Source organism: Takifugu rubripes, chromosome 12 (genome assembly GCF_901000725.2).
Source record: "Takifugu rubripes chromosome 12, fTakRub1.2, whole genome shotgun sequence".
NCBI classification, from domain to species: Eukaryota; Metazoa; Chordata; class Actinopteri; order Tetraodontiformes; family Tetraodontidae; genus Takifugu; species Takifugu rubripes.
The window spans coordinates 6,949,710-6,964,031 of NC_042296.1; the positions used below are offsets into that span (position 1 = coordinate 6,949,710).

Genomic DNA, 14,322 nt, shown 5'->3' on the forward strand with positions numbered 1-14,322 from the left:
TGGCACCCTCTGTGTGACCCACCTCGGGCGTCTCCCCCCACCCCCACTCCTCCCTTTTACCCCCCCCCCCTCCCCGTCTCCATCATCTCGCCTGCTCTCCACCCTGGCTCAGGAGATACCAGCCTGAGCAAGAGGAAGAGAGAGAGCGGCGTCCTTCATTTGTTCAGCCGCTAACAGCATCTGGACCCGACCCGCCTCCGACAGAAACCAGAGCTCCTCTGAGACCACTTCCTCCAGGACACCAGCGGCGAACCGCTCACCCCTTTCATTATGTAGGGAAGCAGATCTTTCCTCGAACATTTGGATAAAATGGTCTCTTCCACCAACCAGTTCCTCCCCTCCTCTGAGAAAAGAGTCCCAGCTTTCCTCAAGGCTTGGTTACCCTGGCAACAAGTTACGTCGAAGCCTGTCTGGACAAAGGCAGCCGTCCCCTCCGGGGAGGGGAGGGTACCGGGCCGGGCTGGAGACTGGCTGGACTCTCGTTGAAGGAGCTCTGCTCTGGATTAAATAAATCATGTCCCGGTTATATAATGACACAGTTCGCTGTGGCGGCGTGTGCGCGGCCACGCGGAGCCTTCGGGTGCACGGACGGTCTCGTCCGCTCCCAGCAGGAACAGAAAACGTGCATGAGCCCGAACCTGGAGCGTCCCGGCGCTGCTGCAGCCTTGGACGAGCTCTTTGTGGCAGACACAACAAAGAAATGCCCCCATGGGGGGGAAACGTGACGCCGCTGAACCATCACGAGCCGGCGAATGTCTCCATCTGCTGCACGCGCGCGGCAACTGCTGCGCCGTGCAACAGCAGACGTGCACGTCAGATGTCAACAATGTGTGGCGCCCTTTTTTGAGTGATTTAAACAGCTTTCATATATATTTTTTTGTAGGACGGATGCAGCTACATAAGACAACAAAACTGGACATAGAGCCGCCAGCAGGGGGCGCTCTCCGCCACTGCAGCTCATAAATCGGACTGGAAACGACACCGTCTGTCTCATCGGGCTTTTTATTAAAGTAAATGTTTGTCGCAAATCTCCCAGCGATGTACTCACACACATTTACGACCAGTATCTTAGCCTACATCCTCTAGGGTAGGAAACCTTTAGCATTCACTGCTAGCAAGTCTGCTGCTGCTACCTCGGGGCGCCAGTTAGGGAGTGTGCACGTGTTTGTGCTAATGATTGGAGTGACCTTATTCTTCCGCCATGTCAATTTTTAATTGGATTTTTATTAATTTGTTCACACACGCTCCACAACAGCATGCTAATCTTCTGGTTTTCCCCCTCTTGTAGCTTAACGCTAACACGGGGGGGTCCTACCAGCTCAGAAACAACGCCGCTGGACACAGATATGTAGAAGTGAAGCTCATGGGTTTTAATGTTTCCACCGCAGGAGAGAATGGACACACGGGAATCGGTCCAGCTACGTCAAATATACTCGCCACAGAGAGAAGGATGCTAAACCACAGCTGGACGGTGGAGGGCGCACGTATGCTCTGCCCACAGACGGCGTGGAGGACGATACGGCATATTTTACAGTACAGCACAGCATATATACAGCATCGGGGGGGGGGCGTTGACGAACGCGGGCCCCCACCGCTTCCCCCTCGTTCACAGCTCTGCTCATGTGTTGATGAGCGCGAACAGATTTTCCTCGCCATCTCCGTGAGCACGCCGCAAGTTTCAGCACTTCAGAAACAGGCTGCGGCGGCGGCGGCGCCTCTTGGCAGGTCCATATGCTACAGCAGGGAAGGGCGTGCCGGGAAAAAAACGGGAAAAAAGAGGGAAACCTAGCAAGCGCTAGCAAAGGTTAGCGGCGTCTGGAGGTCAGCGCGTCGTGATGGAGCAGCGTTGACCCCGCCGGCAGTGGGACAGTGTCTCCAACCGGAATGTCTCGAGCGCTTGGAAAACAGTCAGGAAACACTCCCCCCCCCCCCCCCCCCCCGGAGGGGAGGGGTGGGTAGAAACTGTACAGTTACACTGCAGAGCTCCACGTTAGCCTTGATTAGCCTCAGCTCCAGACACAAGCTAAACATGTAGGGTAAGAGGACAGCAGAGACCACCCAGGTTCCCAGAGTCTCCGCCCACTGTCGCATCCTTTTAAATAAACCATACAAAAATAGTAGTTTACAGTAAACAATCTTTAGATTCACACACACACACACACACACACAATCATTGTTCATTACTAAGTGATGTCTGACTCATTTCAGTCATTCTCGAGGCCCTGAACCGTCCAAAGAGGTGCGTCTCCGTCTGGAGTCGCTCCGTCACGTCCCCCCCCCTCAGGTCAGCTGATCACTGATCAGCTTCTGCCCCCCCCCCCCCACGTCCTCCAGCTCTGCTTCAGTCTCTCAGCTCATGTTTGCAGGTTCCTTTGGAGGCGACCAGGCGAGTCCCTACGAGCCCTCTTTCCCCTCCGAGCTCTCCGGTGGCGCCGGAGGATCCTCCGCCGAGGGAGACTGGGCCCCTCCCGGACCATCTGTGCACAGAACCAGGAGGGAAAAAAACAGGTTCATTGAACTTTACTGATAAACAAGACAAGACAAGAACCAGCCGTCAGGTTCTGGGGGAGTTCTTCGCCTTCTCTGAGCCTCACGGGTGGATCGGACGTGGTGCAAACAGGGACGGGGGCTGGTTAGCAAACAAGCTACAGCTACTCCACCTTTGAGGTTCAGTTCAGCCAGTTTGAGAGGCAGGTCTCCTGGGTTGACCCCCGCCGGGGAGCCCAGGATGTCGGGCAGGGCGTTTCGTCTTCCAGAGCGCCCAGAGGAGGCAAAGTCCAACACAGGCTCCACCTCTGTCATCTCCGGAACCCTGGAAGACAAAAAAGAAGCCCCGATCTTTAGTTAAAGCTAAAATCGAACGCTTTGGGGAATCAGCTTTTTACCCACTTGCACAATTTTGGATTTAAGCTATGAGCTGAGTCAGCTCTAGCTTTTTGCTAGCGTAGCAAATTTCTTCTTCTGCTTTTATCCCTTAAATCTATGGAAACATTTCTGGTTCTTTTCCTTCCTAGCAGGCTACAATGCTAATAGCTAAACCTGTCTTCAGAGAAGGTCCATGTTGAAGCTGCAATAGTTAAAACACTGTTGTTCGCACATTTTAATCTTCTTTTGTGTCTAAAAGCCTGGACAAACTTCCTTGTTTCGTTCCTCTTTTTCCGACTAAAGTGGATTTTAGGATCTCGGAAGCGACTGAAGTGCAGTGAAGACTCATGGAGCGGCGGATGTGTCTGTCTGGTCTCCTGGCAACCAGCAGCTGGGGATGGAGCTGTGGGCCACTCTGGTGACAGGCAGAATTACATCCTCCGCCACACACACACACACGGTGACAGTGTTGCCATGGTAACGGCGCAGGAAAAAGCACCCCTGGCAGGTAAACACCAGTCAAATCCTTCCCTTATATTAGAGGAAGAAAACTCCCCACTCCTTCTCAACAAAGAAATGACGCGTAACGCGAGATAAGGGCCACGTGTTAGCCATCTGTTAGCCGCAGGCGCTTCTGTAGCCTCGCCATTCGGCGTGACACAGCGGCGTGCTGCCATCCACCACGGTTACCAACGTCTGGACAGATTTTGTTTGTGGAGCCCTGACGAACAGCTGACGAAGCTTCTGATAAAAAATGAACTCTTACAGATCTAAGCGGGGAATTTCGGGCATCCTGGAACACTTTTCCAGGCTCTTGTCCTGGGTTACTCGCCGTAGTTGAACTAAAACTCCAACAATAGGCACCTAATCGGGGCTAAGCAGCCGGATAACGCCTCTCTTTCCTGCCTCCCTCTCTGGCAGGCCTGTCAAATCGACTATTAGTGTGTTAATCTGGATAATTGAAATCTTGCTGGATACTTGGCCGAGGTAATGCCGGGGTTGGTCTTTAAAACCCCGCGCTACTTCCTTTGTCCTACCGACATTCCGAATCACAGGATCGACACAGGACGTGTTCCAGGACGTCCCAGCAGGAAGCCCGAGACCTGCAGATATTATTCATGTGTGATAAATATGAATAACCGAACATCTGCGTAATCTGAGGACTCAGCAGCGCCAGCATCTGTCCCAAATGACAACATCTGCTCGGTAACTTTCATTAATCTGCTGGATTAAATACTAAACAAAGCCAGACCCATCTGAGGACACTTGTTTTATCTGGTAATCCAGCAACAGTTCAGATGGGATTAGCCTGTCAGCTAACTTGACCTACATGCTGTGAAGGCCGCGCTAGCTCCCAACACGACGCAGGTATGTTGCGTAATGAAGAGGGTCGGTAAAAACCTTGCTGACAGTCGCTCCATCAGAGGTCGGCCCCCCGCTTGTGGAGACGGCGCCAAAAATAGGACCGAGAGCAGCCGAAGTGTTTGGAGCCAAGATATTTAACTTGAAAAGTGGGTTAAAATCTGAGAATTTAGCCATTTTTAAAAAAAATTACCAGCAAAAGTGTCACGTATTGGTCCATTTGCTGCCACATCAGGAACCTTTCCAGCTAAAAATGTCTTTGCGTCCTGTCTCAGGTGGACGTGAGATTAAAACAGCTGAGTTTCATCACTCATGAGGAGGCTGGAGGCTTCCAGCACCACGGACAGAGCGGGAGAGGCGCCTGGTCTCCAGCCGGGTCCAGAACCAGCTTCTAGAAGCTGTTGGACGGCCGTAGTACCGGTGCTAGCTACTGGTGCTAGCCCAAGGATGACGACATTACAGGTCCAGTAAGCTTGTAAATGCCTTTACACAGGAAGCTATGAAAGAGGTTCTCCCTCACCTCAAAGCTCAGATGTTTAGTCCATCTGTTTAGCCGTAGCTCTCAGCTAGCTTGGGGCCGATGACTCTACGTCTGATTAATCAAACACATCGATTGGTTTTATATAAAACAGGCTTTTTTAACTGCAATGGGAGTGTCCAGAACCAGCTCATCTCTTTGTTCCAACGGCTCGGGAACCAACTAGAGCAGCGCTTAACAGTGTCGCCATCATAAAAGACCAGACGCATCAAAGCAGCGGAGCGTGATTGTGTCTGTCACCGTAGCCGCCGTCTGCCTGAGGCTGACCTCCGCTCTGCTCCTCGCCATGAAGCAGTGTCGCGGCCTCATGACGCCCCCCGCCCCCAACTGGCGACAAATCTTCCGCTCGTCCATGCAAATCCCATCATTCGCCAACCGCGGCGAAGAAGTGAGACCAGCTTTCCCGCGGTCATCTGGGGACACTTCTGTCAAACCGCCGCGACCTCCGCGTTGAGTCCGGCGTGATGTCAGAGGGTCGCTAACGCTTCGCGGCTCCGGGTCGGGGATGAGCGCAAGGAACGTTGTTTACACGCCTGCCGCCGACCCAAGAAGTTCCAGATGAATAAATCATGCCCGGGATTAAGTTCCGGGCTATTTTTAGCCCGGCAGGCCCTGTGATTATTCCCTGTCCTGCTCCCCACTTTTTTCACTGCTGTCCTGAAGCTTAACACGCTGTGGCTGCCATGGAAACCGCACCATTGTTATAAAAGCAGCTATAAAGTGGAGGAGGGGAGGCAGCGGCGTCTGCCTTTACATTTCCTGGTGGGTTGTTTTTCAGGTGACGGGAGAAAGCTTTAATGTTTGGGCAGTGCTAACACGCTAACACAGCAGCCAATAAAGGCCGCTATCAAAGCTAAATAAAGACAACGGCAAATGTTAATTTGCTGATATTTGAAGAAGACTCATTATATTGACGCCAACAGGTGTGAAGGACGTCACACGGTGGCGTGTTTTACTGGGAAAATGACGTGTTTTTGGCGCCGACGGCAGCGGCAGAGAGGCGCTCGGGGTGATCTAACGAGACGGAGCCATCGCACTCGCACCGCAGCCACGTCTCCTCGGCCGAGCCGCAGTCCTGGGCTCGAGCTACAGGTACCAGAACATCAAAGAGAAGCTTCCTGGGGAACCACAAACGACCCGGCTGAGCCGCGACTTCCCGTTATTAACCAATTCTACTAAAACTGAACAGCCGGGTCATGTTTTTTATCAGGTTACGCAACTTTTGGAAGGTGAACACGGGCTGGAATCATTCGATGCCGGTTCACGCGTCCAGAGGACATAAAAGCCGGGCCTCTCCTCTGTCAAGTGGTACCGACAACATGCCATTATCCAAATGGACCTCCGCGTTGCCAAATATGGCGGTCTGAGCGGCCCTTGATGAGGGTCAATCACAACAGAGGCGGCTATTAACGGCAATTAGCGCACTCGACAGAGACGCTGGGTGGTGAGAACGAGCAGAATAAACAGACGGTTCTGGAGAGGGACTGTTACTCTTCCTGAACCAGTCTATGGCTCATTATGGGCTGCGGGGTTAAAGCGCGTCTGTGTTCCGTTCAGCCACGTCTCCGATGGTTTTACGTGTCAGGGAGCGATCCAAGGATCCAGAGCTCCAAAAACGAGACACGCGTGTCTCTTAAAGGGGACGAGTCCCGTTTGCCACGATTCCTTTGAACGATCAAAGCACGTCCGATACGAGATCAAAGCACAAGCAATATGGAATCAAAGCTCTAACGCTTCAAATCAATTGGAACGCAACCGTTTTCCAGTCGGGCGGGTGGTTATAAAGAATCAATACGTCACTATTGGCGGTTTGCAGCGCCGGCGGCGAGGACAAACGGAGGAATCCGTTCACACGTGTGAGCGAGGAGGACGGCGTGTGCGGAGCCACATCAATATTTCAGCAGCGCCTGTTGTAAGAGCGTAACCCAGGCCGTCCTCGACCTCCGGCGCTCTCCTGCTTGTCGACTACCACCCGTGGACGTCTGCCAACAGGCCTGACACACACACACACACACACACACACACACACACACACACACACACACACACACACACTTATCCCTGAGTGAATCTAAATTTGTCATCTGCACTTTCCTCTCAAATTTTCCATATTTTTGACATCAGGAAATTCCCGGTGTGGACCTGCAGATCCGGGACGACGTTAGACGGCCCGACACACTTTTAAACTGCGACGCTGCTGATCAGTGATAGAAAAGGCATTCCTGGAATTCCAGCGTTCCCGTCTCTCCCACACGGCCGTTCAATTGATGGAGGCTCTAAATGGCTCCGAAGTGGAAGAGTTAATTCAGATAATGGAAAAGATGCCCCCCCCCCCCGCCCGGGGAGGAAGTGTGCCTGTTTCTGGGGCAGGTGGAATTCCACGTGCTAATTGCGGGAGGAAGAACAGAGCAGCTGATTCCACAGTTTGGGCGGTTGTGGTTCCGTGCCTCGGGAATGACAATCTCGCCTTTGTCTGCGTTGTCCCGTCTCACCTACCGTTCCGATCGGAGAGACAGGCAGGGGACTCTGGCGGCCCGGTTTTCCGAGCCGCCACGTGCTGACGGGGGGGAGGGGCAGCTGCGGCTCCAGACTGCTGCCGAGACGGGCGGAGGTGGAGGTCATCGCTAACTCATCTTATTCCAAACCCGTTCCCGTCCTCCGCGTCCTCTCCATCGCGTCCTCTAGACGCAGGTGGCGAGCAGATCCTCCGACGAGGTCTGGTGTCAGACAAACTCCGCCTCCTGACGGTGGCCGCAGGTCAACATAAAGGTCAACCAGCCCCATCTGAATCCTTAAAGGTCACCGATCAGCGCAGGGGAATAATGATGGGGATCAAATTTAGTATTAGCATTGACCTTCTTCACCCTCGGAGTGGCGAGCCCAGCTGTCCGGATGTGGACCCTCACCTGGGGGAGGGGCAGCCTGAAGGTCCGTCACCTTAGACCTGGACACATGTGATCACTCTGGGAGATCTGAACCACACAAACACGCTAATTAGCCCAACTCTAGTTAACGAGCTGGCGAGGTGACGGCGGTAAACAAGTTAATCAGATTGTTCCGGTAAGGCGGTCGTCAGGTTAGCGATAGCAGAGGAAGCTTTTGTTTGTTTGGAAAGACAAAGAGAAGCCGGGGTTTGTCCTCCCGGTCCAGGCCCATATGGGAGCGAGCCGCCCGCTCAGCAGGCCTCCAGCATCGCCAGTGCCACGTCATCATCTGGCCGCCATTGTTGCGGAAAACACGGCGACTCAGAGCTCCCAGAAAGAAGAAGAGGAAGGAGGAGAGCCGACAGGAAGTCAGATGATTCATGAGGTGCTGACGGAGCCGAACGAGTCGGCTGCCAGTAAAAGAGAAGTGATCAGAAGTGATCAGACTGTTGCCGTTCTTAGGCTCAAATTAGGCCGGCGTCGCTGGGAAACAACCCCATCCAACAGTCCTGTTCCCCGGTTATGCTGCCCCCCGCTGGACAAAACGAACCGTCAATTCTGCCAAACAAACGCGAGCAGTTTGATGACAGAGCGACATGCTAGCACACGTGGAGGGGGCCCCGCTTCAATGTTTACATAAATGCGTTGCTCTTTGAGGATCATCTCCCACTAAGAGGAACCACCGTTGGATCTACAGATACAAGATGGAAATAACCTAGAAGAAGGTGCATTGTTGTTACCAAAGCTCGGTCCTCCAGACCTACGAGGTTTCAGTCTAATTTCCATCATGTGCATCACTGGAAGGTCAGCGTTTGCGCACCTTTGGGTGCAGCAAAGCTCATAATCCAGGTGCAGCAGAGCTCTCAGATGACATTTCTGCCCGAACACTTGATGCACACAAAAGCTGTGCATCCATATGGAGCCTGAAGCTCGTCCAGGCTTCATTTTAAACATGATGCTCGTGTTCAATCTGCTGGTGTGACCGCTGACAGGTGTCGGCGCGTCACAGGTTGTTCCTGCTCCCCGTGTCTTTAATTTTCCCGTCTCTGTTAGGTGGACCTGGTTCTCCTGTACATGAACACACAGCGTGTATCGTCCCTCGGGCTGTTATGGGCTCAGCAGCAGCGGCAGCAGCAGCGGCTGATGTCCTACCTGTGGAGCTGCACAGGTGACACCGGGCAGAATGTGCGCAACGACCAGACGCTCTCCGACTGACTTCAGCGCGCTTCGCCGAGGAAAGGAGCTCCCCGAGTTGTTACTAGCCACCAGCCACCATCTTCCGCGGGGAGGTTCAGCGGGGAGGTTCGGCGCGTCTTCAGGGGTTCCACCCGCTGCGGCGCGTCACAGCGCTTAGTTCCAGCTGACGGCGCCGGAGCCGCGGCATACTGGGCTGCTGAGGGCGCGCAGGGGCGGCGGAGCGAGCGGCGACGGGGAAGGAGCGGCAAGCTGTTCGTGCGCGTGCGGAGTGTACCGGAAACGGACCGAAATCGGCTTTCAAAGTAAAAGAGCAGCTGGCGACAGGACTATGGAAAGGCAGGGATTGGAGAATGAAATCATCTTTTTTTTAAAACAAATGTACGTTGTGGACATGTTTTGTTAGGCACGATGACTCCTTCCCACATCTACTAGTATTCATTTAATCAATACATTCAAAATGAGATAGGAAATCATGTGTACAAGACAGATGTTAGATTGCGTTACTATTTTAGAACATTTTTTTTTCAATCAATGGAGTTGTATTTTCAGTTTTCCTCTGATTGTTTGATGTTGCAACAGCTGTAATTTTTAATTTGAAGACGTTTCAGTTCCACTTCCGGTGTAACTCTGCGCTACTTTGCCGCCGCTCGTAGGTTTGTACCATTATCTGATAAATACGGGGGTGCTGCGATCTTCACAGTCATGTTTTCTTGGTATCTTCTTTTCTACGGTCTGTTTACAGAATCACTGTTTAAAATCATTTTATTTTTTCTGATTATTGGAAAAGCAAATTTCTATGAATTTTCAGCAATGGTAGAAAAAGGTGAAAACACTTCCCCACAGACAGACAGGATTAAACTCTAGAAGAAATAAATCTGTTGTTTTATTGTTGATCTCTTGCTTTTATATATATTCGTCAAAATGTGCATTGATTTTTTTTAAAATCATGAAACACCTTTCTAAAATTAATATACATAAAATGAATGACTATATGGTTTGATCACTATGATCAATGGGCGTCGACAGAGAGTCGCGTACAGCTACTTACACTTTACCGGAACTATATTATTAATTGGTCACTAAAATAAAAAACTTGCGCTTCGCTGAGTATCAACAACGTGAAGGTCAAAACAAACGTTTTTGCATTTCAAACAGTATTCGTACTGTGTCGGTCGTTTGGGTTTTTTTTTAACGATTGTCCCATAAAAATGACGGATGCGAGGTTGAAGCTGACGCACATCTTTTATTTTGAAGGTGACAGCAGGAAGTAGGGCCGCAGTAATAAACTTCCTTGACGTCGCCATTTTGACTCATTTTCCAGCAGAACTTCTTCAGCTTTCGAGACTTTTTGTCGGATTTTGCTGAGCAGAAGAAACATGGGCGCCTGTTTGGCCCTCGGCTCTCTGGCCAGCTGTGTGAGTCTTTATCCCCCGGATTCACCGTCCTCTCACCGTTTATCAGCTTTTACTTCCTGTTATTTCCTCTCTGATTTTAACGACGTTTAGGCTTTAAGATGTCGACATGACGTCACGTGAATACCAACTTAACTTAGTCACGTTAACTTAGTCTAGTTTCTGAAGTCGAAATAAACAAAGTTGTGTATTTTATTATAGAAGTATAACTAAAAGAAATGAGAAAGTGGTTATTTTTCAAAGACTTTCTGTTTGTTAATGTGTCGGCAGTAGGAAACGTCATTCTTGGCTCTAAACGGTTTTATTTATTTTTTTTAAACTTTAACTGTATTTGTTCTATAAACTGACATTTAAACTCAGTTTAAGTTTTATCTCATGCGGTGAAATATGGAAGAAAGGACACAATCGCCAGTTCTCCGAGCAGGATTTGGCGTAAAATGAAACATTGTTTCAGCCTCACGAAGTTTTTTTTTTCCTGTTTTCATCTTTGAGTTCTTACAGTCGAAGAACTCTTCTAACGAAGACTTTAACCCGAATAGGAACAGCTGGCAGTTCTATTCTTTAAAAACACGCACACTTCCGGGTTCAGGGAGGCGCGTCCCAGATCCTTACTGGGTCAACTGGGAATATTGGGACACACACACATGACATCCTCAGCTGCAGCCAGTCTGAACTGGGAATGTGGATCCGTCCCAGCAGAGTTGTGGATGGCTGATTGGATCTGCCACACACACACACACACACACACAGATCCTGTGTTGTCTTGTTTACAGTGTTGCATGAGAACCCCAGCTCCGAGCTCCCGCCTGGCTTTTATCATATAAGAATCTCTTTGCTCCTCTTCCTCTTCGTCTTCCTCTCCAGGCCTCCTGCTTGTGCGGCTCGGCCTCCTGCCTCCTGTCGTCGTGCTGCCCGTCGGCGTACAACTCCACCGTCAGCCGGCTGGCCTTCTCCTTCCTGCTGCTGCTGGGAACAATGGTTTCGGTCATCATGATCCTCCCGGGCATGGAGGAGCATCTGAGGAAGGTGAGGAGGGAGGGGGGGGTCGACCTTTGACCCCAGCAGAGGTGCCGGACGCACATGTCTGGGTTGAGTCGCGAGCTAAGGGTAAACACGGGCTGTGGTTCCCTGGTTCTAGATTCCAGGCTTCTGTGTGGGAGGGACCAGTGTACCAGGGATAGAGAACAAGGTGAACTGTGACATCATCGTGGGCTACAAGTCGGTGTACCGCATGTGCTTCGCCATGGCCTGCTTCTTCTTCCTCTTCTCCCTCATCATGATCCGAGTGCGCAGCAGCAAAGACCCCAGGGCCGCGGTCCAGAACGGGTTCGTGTCTGCCGTGAACGTCTTCTGCCCCCTGCTGGACACCCTCGCGCACTGCACCCTCACTCTCCCTTTTCATGTGTCTCAGTTTCTGGTTCTTCAAGTTCCTGGTGCTGGTCGGCATCACGGTGGGAGCGTTCTTCATCCCAGACGGCGACTTTAACGCAGGTAAGGGAGAGCCGAGCCCGTTCTGGACCCGAGCGCCTCTGCCGGTCGGTAACGGGCGACTCCGACTCTCTGCCCCCAGTCTGGTATTACTTTGGCGTGGTGGGCTCCTTCATCTTCATCATCATCCAGCTCATCCTGCTGGTGGACTTTGCCCATTCCTGGAACCTGGCCTGGCTGCAGAACGCCGACGATGGAAACAGGAAGTGCTGGTTGGGCGGTGAGCAGGCAAAGATTGTGCAGAATAAAAGGCTCCTCAAGGGCGTCTGTTTGAAACTCCTGCTTCCTGCGCAGCTCTGCTCACCGTCACCGTGCTCAACTACATCCTGGCCTTCACCGCCGTCGTGCTCTTCTACGTGTTTTACACCCAACCCGACGACTGCGCCGAGCACAAGGTCTTCATCAGCCTCAACCTGATATTCTGCATCGCCGTGTCCGTCATCGCCGTCCTGCCCAAAGTGCAGGTGAGCGTGACGTCACTTCCTGTTCTGTTGTCCCGTGACGATGCGTGACGAGCGTCGCGGCTTTGACCCCCCCCAGGAGGCCCAGCCCAGCTCCGGTCTCCTCCAGGCCTCCATCATCTCCCTCTATGTCATGTACGTGACCTGGTCGGCCATGACCAACAACCCCAGTAAGTCCAGTCAGCTGTCCCGCTCAGAACCCCCCCAGGACAGAACGTTGAGCTTTCTGTGTTCCCGAGCGCAGACAGGAAGTGTAACCCCAGTCTGCTGAGCTTGGTCCAGCCGGGCGCCGCAACGCCGGCTCCAGGGCTGGTTCCCCCCACTCCGGCTCCGAGTGTGCAGTGGTGGGACGCCCAGAGCATCGTGGGACTGCTCATCTTCCTGTTCTGCACGCTTTACGCCAGGTACGTAGATATCTAGATGAGGCGGGCAAGGTTCTGGGCCCGGGTGGTTCCGGAGGCCCGTTGATGGCGTCTGCTGCTCCGCTCCTCCACAGCATCCGCTCCTCCACCAACGCCCAGGTGAACAGGCTGATGCGGACCGAGGAGGGCCAGGTTCTGACCGTGTCCGAGGCCACGGTGGGCGAGGACGGGGTCCGGCGGGCCGTGGACAACGAGGAGGAGGGCGTCACCTACAGCTACTCCTTCTTCCACTTCTGCCTCTTCCTGGCCTCCCTCTACATCATGATGACGCTCACCAACTGGTACAAGTACGTCCGCTCCGAACCTCTCTGCCCCGTCTCAGCTGGTTCCTCCCAGAATTCCCTCTGACGTCCGTCTCTCCTCCGCAGGCCCGACTCGGACTACCAGAGCGTGAGCTCCATGCCGGCCGTGTGGGTGAAGATCAGCTCCAGCTGGATCGGGTTGGCCCTCTACACCTGGACCCTGGTGGCACCGCTGGTGCTGCCCAACAGAGACTTCAGCTGAGCAGAACTCTTTAAGCTTGGCCCGGTCCATCAGGACGGGTTCTCCCGGCCTTTTAGGAGCCTGTAACCGTTTTTCCAGCTCAGGTAATCGTGTGTCTAGTTATAAATAAGATAATCAGGAGCTGCGGACGCCGTGACGACACTAACAGATGGGTCCTGGTGGCCGTCGACCGCTGTTCCACTTTGTTTCCTGACTTTCACCTTTTAATTTGATCTCAGAGAGTTTTTGGACTGATGTTTGTACTTCCTGTCTGTTTTTGGTGCACGGCTTTATTCCAGTTTTATAAGGTGTCTTTATATTTTGCACACTTTCTACTCTGGCTCATTTTAATGCAACTGTGCACTTCAGTGAGAAGATGCTGCCTTTTGTTTATTCATCAATAAAAGTCTGTTCATGAGTGCAGCGTTTCCCCAGCAGGTGGTGCTGTCGGGCCAGTTTGCCTTAACCACGACATCTCTTTAAGGTATAAAAACGTTGCTTTTTTTGGGAGGTTTGGCCTCAGTCTTGTTCTGGGCGATGTGTTGACATCAGTAGGGAGTTCTAGACTCCCCCCGTTCATCAGATGACCCTGGTAACGTGAGTTTCTTCTGTAGAGGATCCACACACACTGAAGCCACGCAGAGGGAATGTTCCCCTCACATGATCATCATGAGATCACTGAGTTTTGTCTCCCAACATTCACGCTGTGGAAGAACCAGAGTTTCCACTTTAACCTGGATGCAGATTCCACAGATTCTTCCCCTCCGGGTCAGCGCGAAGGGGGCGTGTCCTCTCAATGATTGACAGCAGCCTTGACCATGGAAGTGAGGCAGTTTTTTGGTCAACGGGACAAAGACGGCTCGGGAGGAGACGCCGCTCGGGGACAGCAGCAGACGGGGACCTGGGCCCGCTGCCCCACGCCTCTGCAGACGGCGGCGGCGTGCACCAAGTGGCCGTTTGAGCGGGACCGTTGTGACGCCGACCTTGGTCCCTGGGCCAGCTGTGAGCAGCGGGCCACCTAATGCTCTTACATAATCCAGAGTGGAGCTCTGATTGGTTGCATAAGCCAGTTACGGGATCAAGCGCTGGTCGGGAGCTCTCCTCTGACTGCTGTTGATTGGTATTCCGGGGTTTTTCCCCAGGGGCAACCTTCATCATCGGCAGCAGTAA

General features: G+C 52.5%; 2 protein-coding genes across 2 annotated transcripts; one reads left to right on the top strand and one right to left on the bottom strand.

Moving 5' to 3' along the window:
- Positions 1 to 1,208: 1,208 nt before the first annotated feature.
- Positions 1,209 to 9,084, bottom strand: pkib (protein kinase (cAMP-dependent, catalytic) inhibitor beta). Its single transcript, XM_011609170.2, has 3 exons — positions 8,842 to 9,084; positions 2,661 to 2,812; positions 1,209 to 2,477 (listed from the first exon to the last, which is right to left on the bottom strand). Exons 2-3 carry the CDS (start codon positions 2,800 to 2,802, stop codon positions 2,395 to 2,397), a joined length of 225 nt encoding a protein of 74 aa, XP_011607472.1. The 5' UTR covers positions 2,803 to 2,812; positions 8,842 to 9,084; the 3' UTR covers positions 1,209 to 2,394.
- A 1,062-nt stretch (positions 9,085 to 10,146) lies between these two features.
- Positions 10,147 to 13,573, top strand: serinc2 (serine incorporator 2). The gene is made up of 10 exons (XM_003969073.3): positions 10,147 to 10,301; positions 11,163 to 11,324; positions 11,437 to 11,624; positions 11,710 to 11,789; positions 11,869 to 12,006; positions 12,081 to 12,250; positions 12,327 to 12,417; positions 12,492 to 12,651; positions 12,744 to 12,956; positions 13,038 to 13,573. The coding sequence occupies exons 1-10, from the start codon at positions 10,263 to 10,265 to the stop codon at positions 13,171 to 13,173; spliced, it is 1,377 nt and encodes a 458-aa protein (XP_003969122.1). The 5' UTR covers positions 10,147 to 10,262; the 3' UTR covers positions 13,174 to 13,573.
- Positions 13,574 to 14,322: the final 749 nt, after the last annotated feature.

Bases quoted from the DNA above. Each gene is read 5' to 3' on its own strand.
- pkib (XM_011609170.2), bottom strand. From the start codon at position 2,802: ATGACAGAGGTGGAGCCTGTGTTGGACTTTGCCTCCTCTGGGCGCTCT. The intron at 2,478-2,660 runs GTGGAGTAGCTG...TTCTGTGCACAG, and splicing joins GGCTGAACTGAACCTCAAAG to ATGGTCCGGGAGGGGCCCAG.
- serinc2 (XM_003969073.3), top strand. From the start codon at position 10,263: ATGGGCGCCTGTTTGGCCCTCGGCTCTCTGGCCAGCTGT. The intron at 11,625-11,709 runs GTTCGTGTCTGC...CATGTGTCTCAG, and splicing joins AGGGCCGCGGTCCAGAACGG to TTTCTGGTTCTTCAAGTTCC. The intron at 11,790-11,868 runs GTAAGGGAGAGC...CTCTGCCCCCAG, and splicing joins AGACGGCGACTTTAACGCAG to TCTGGTATTACTTTGGCGTG.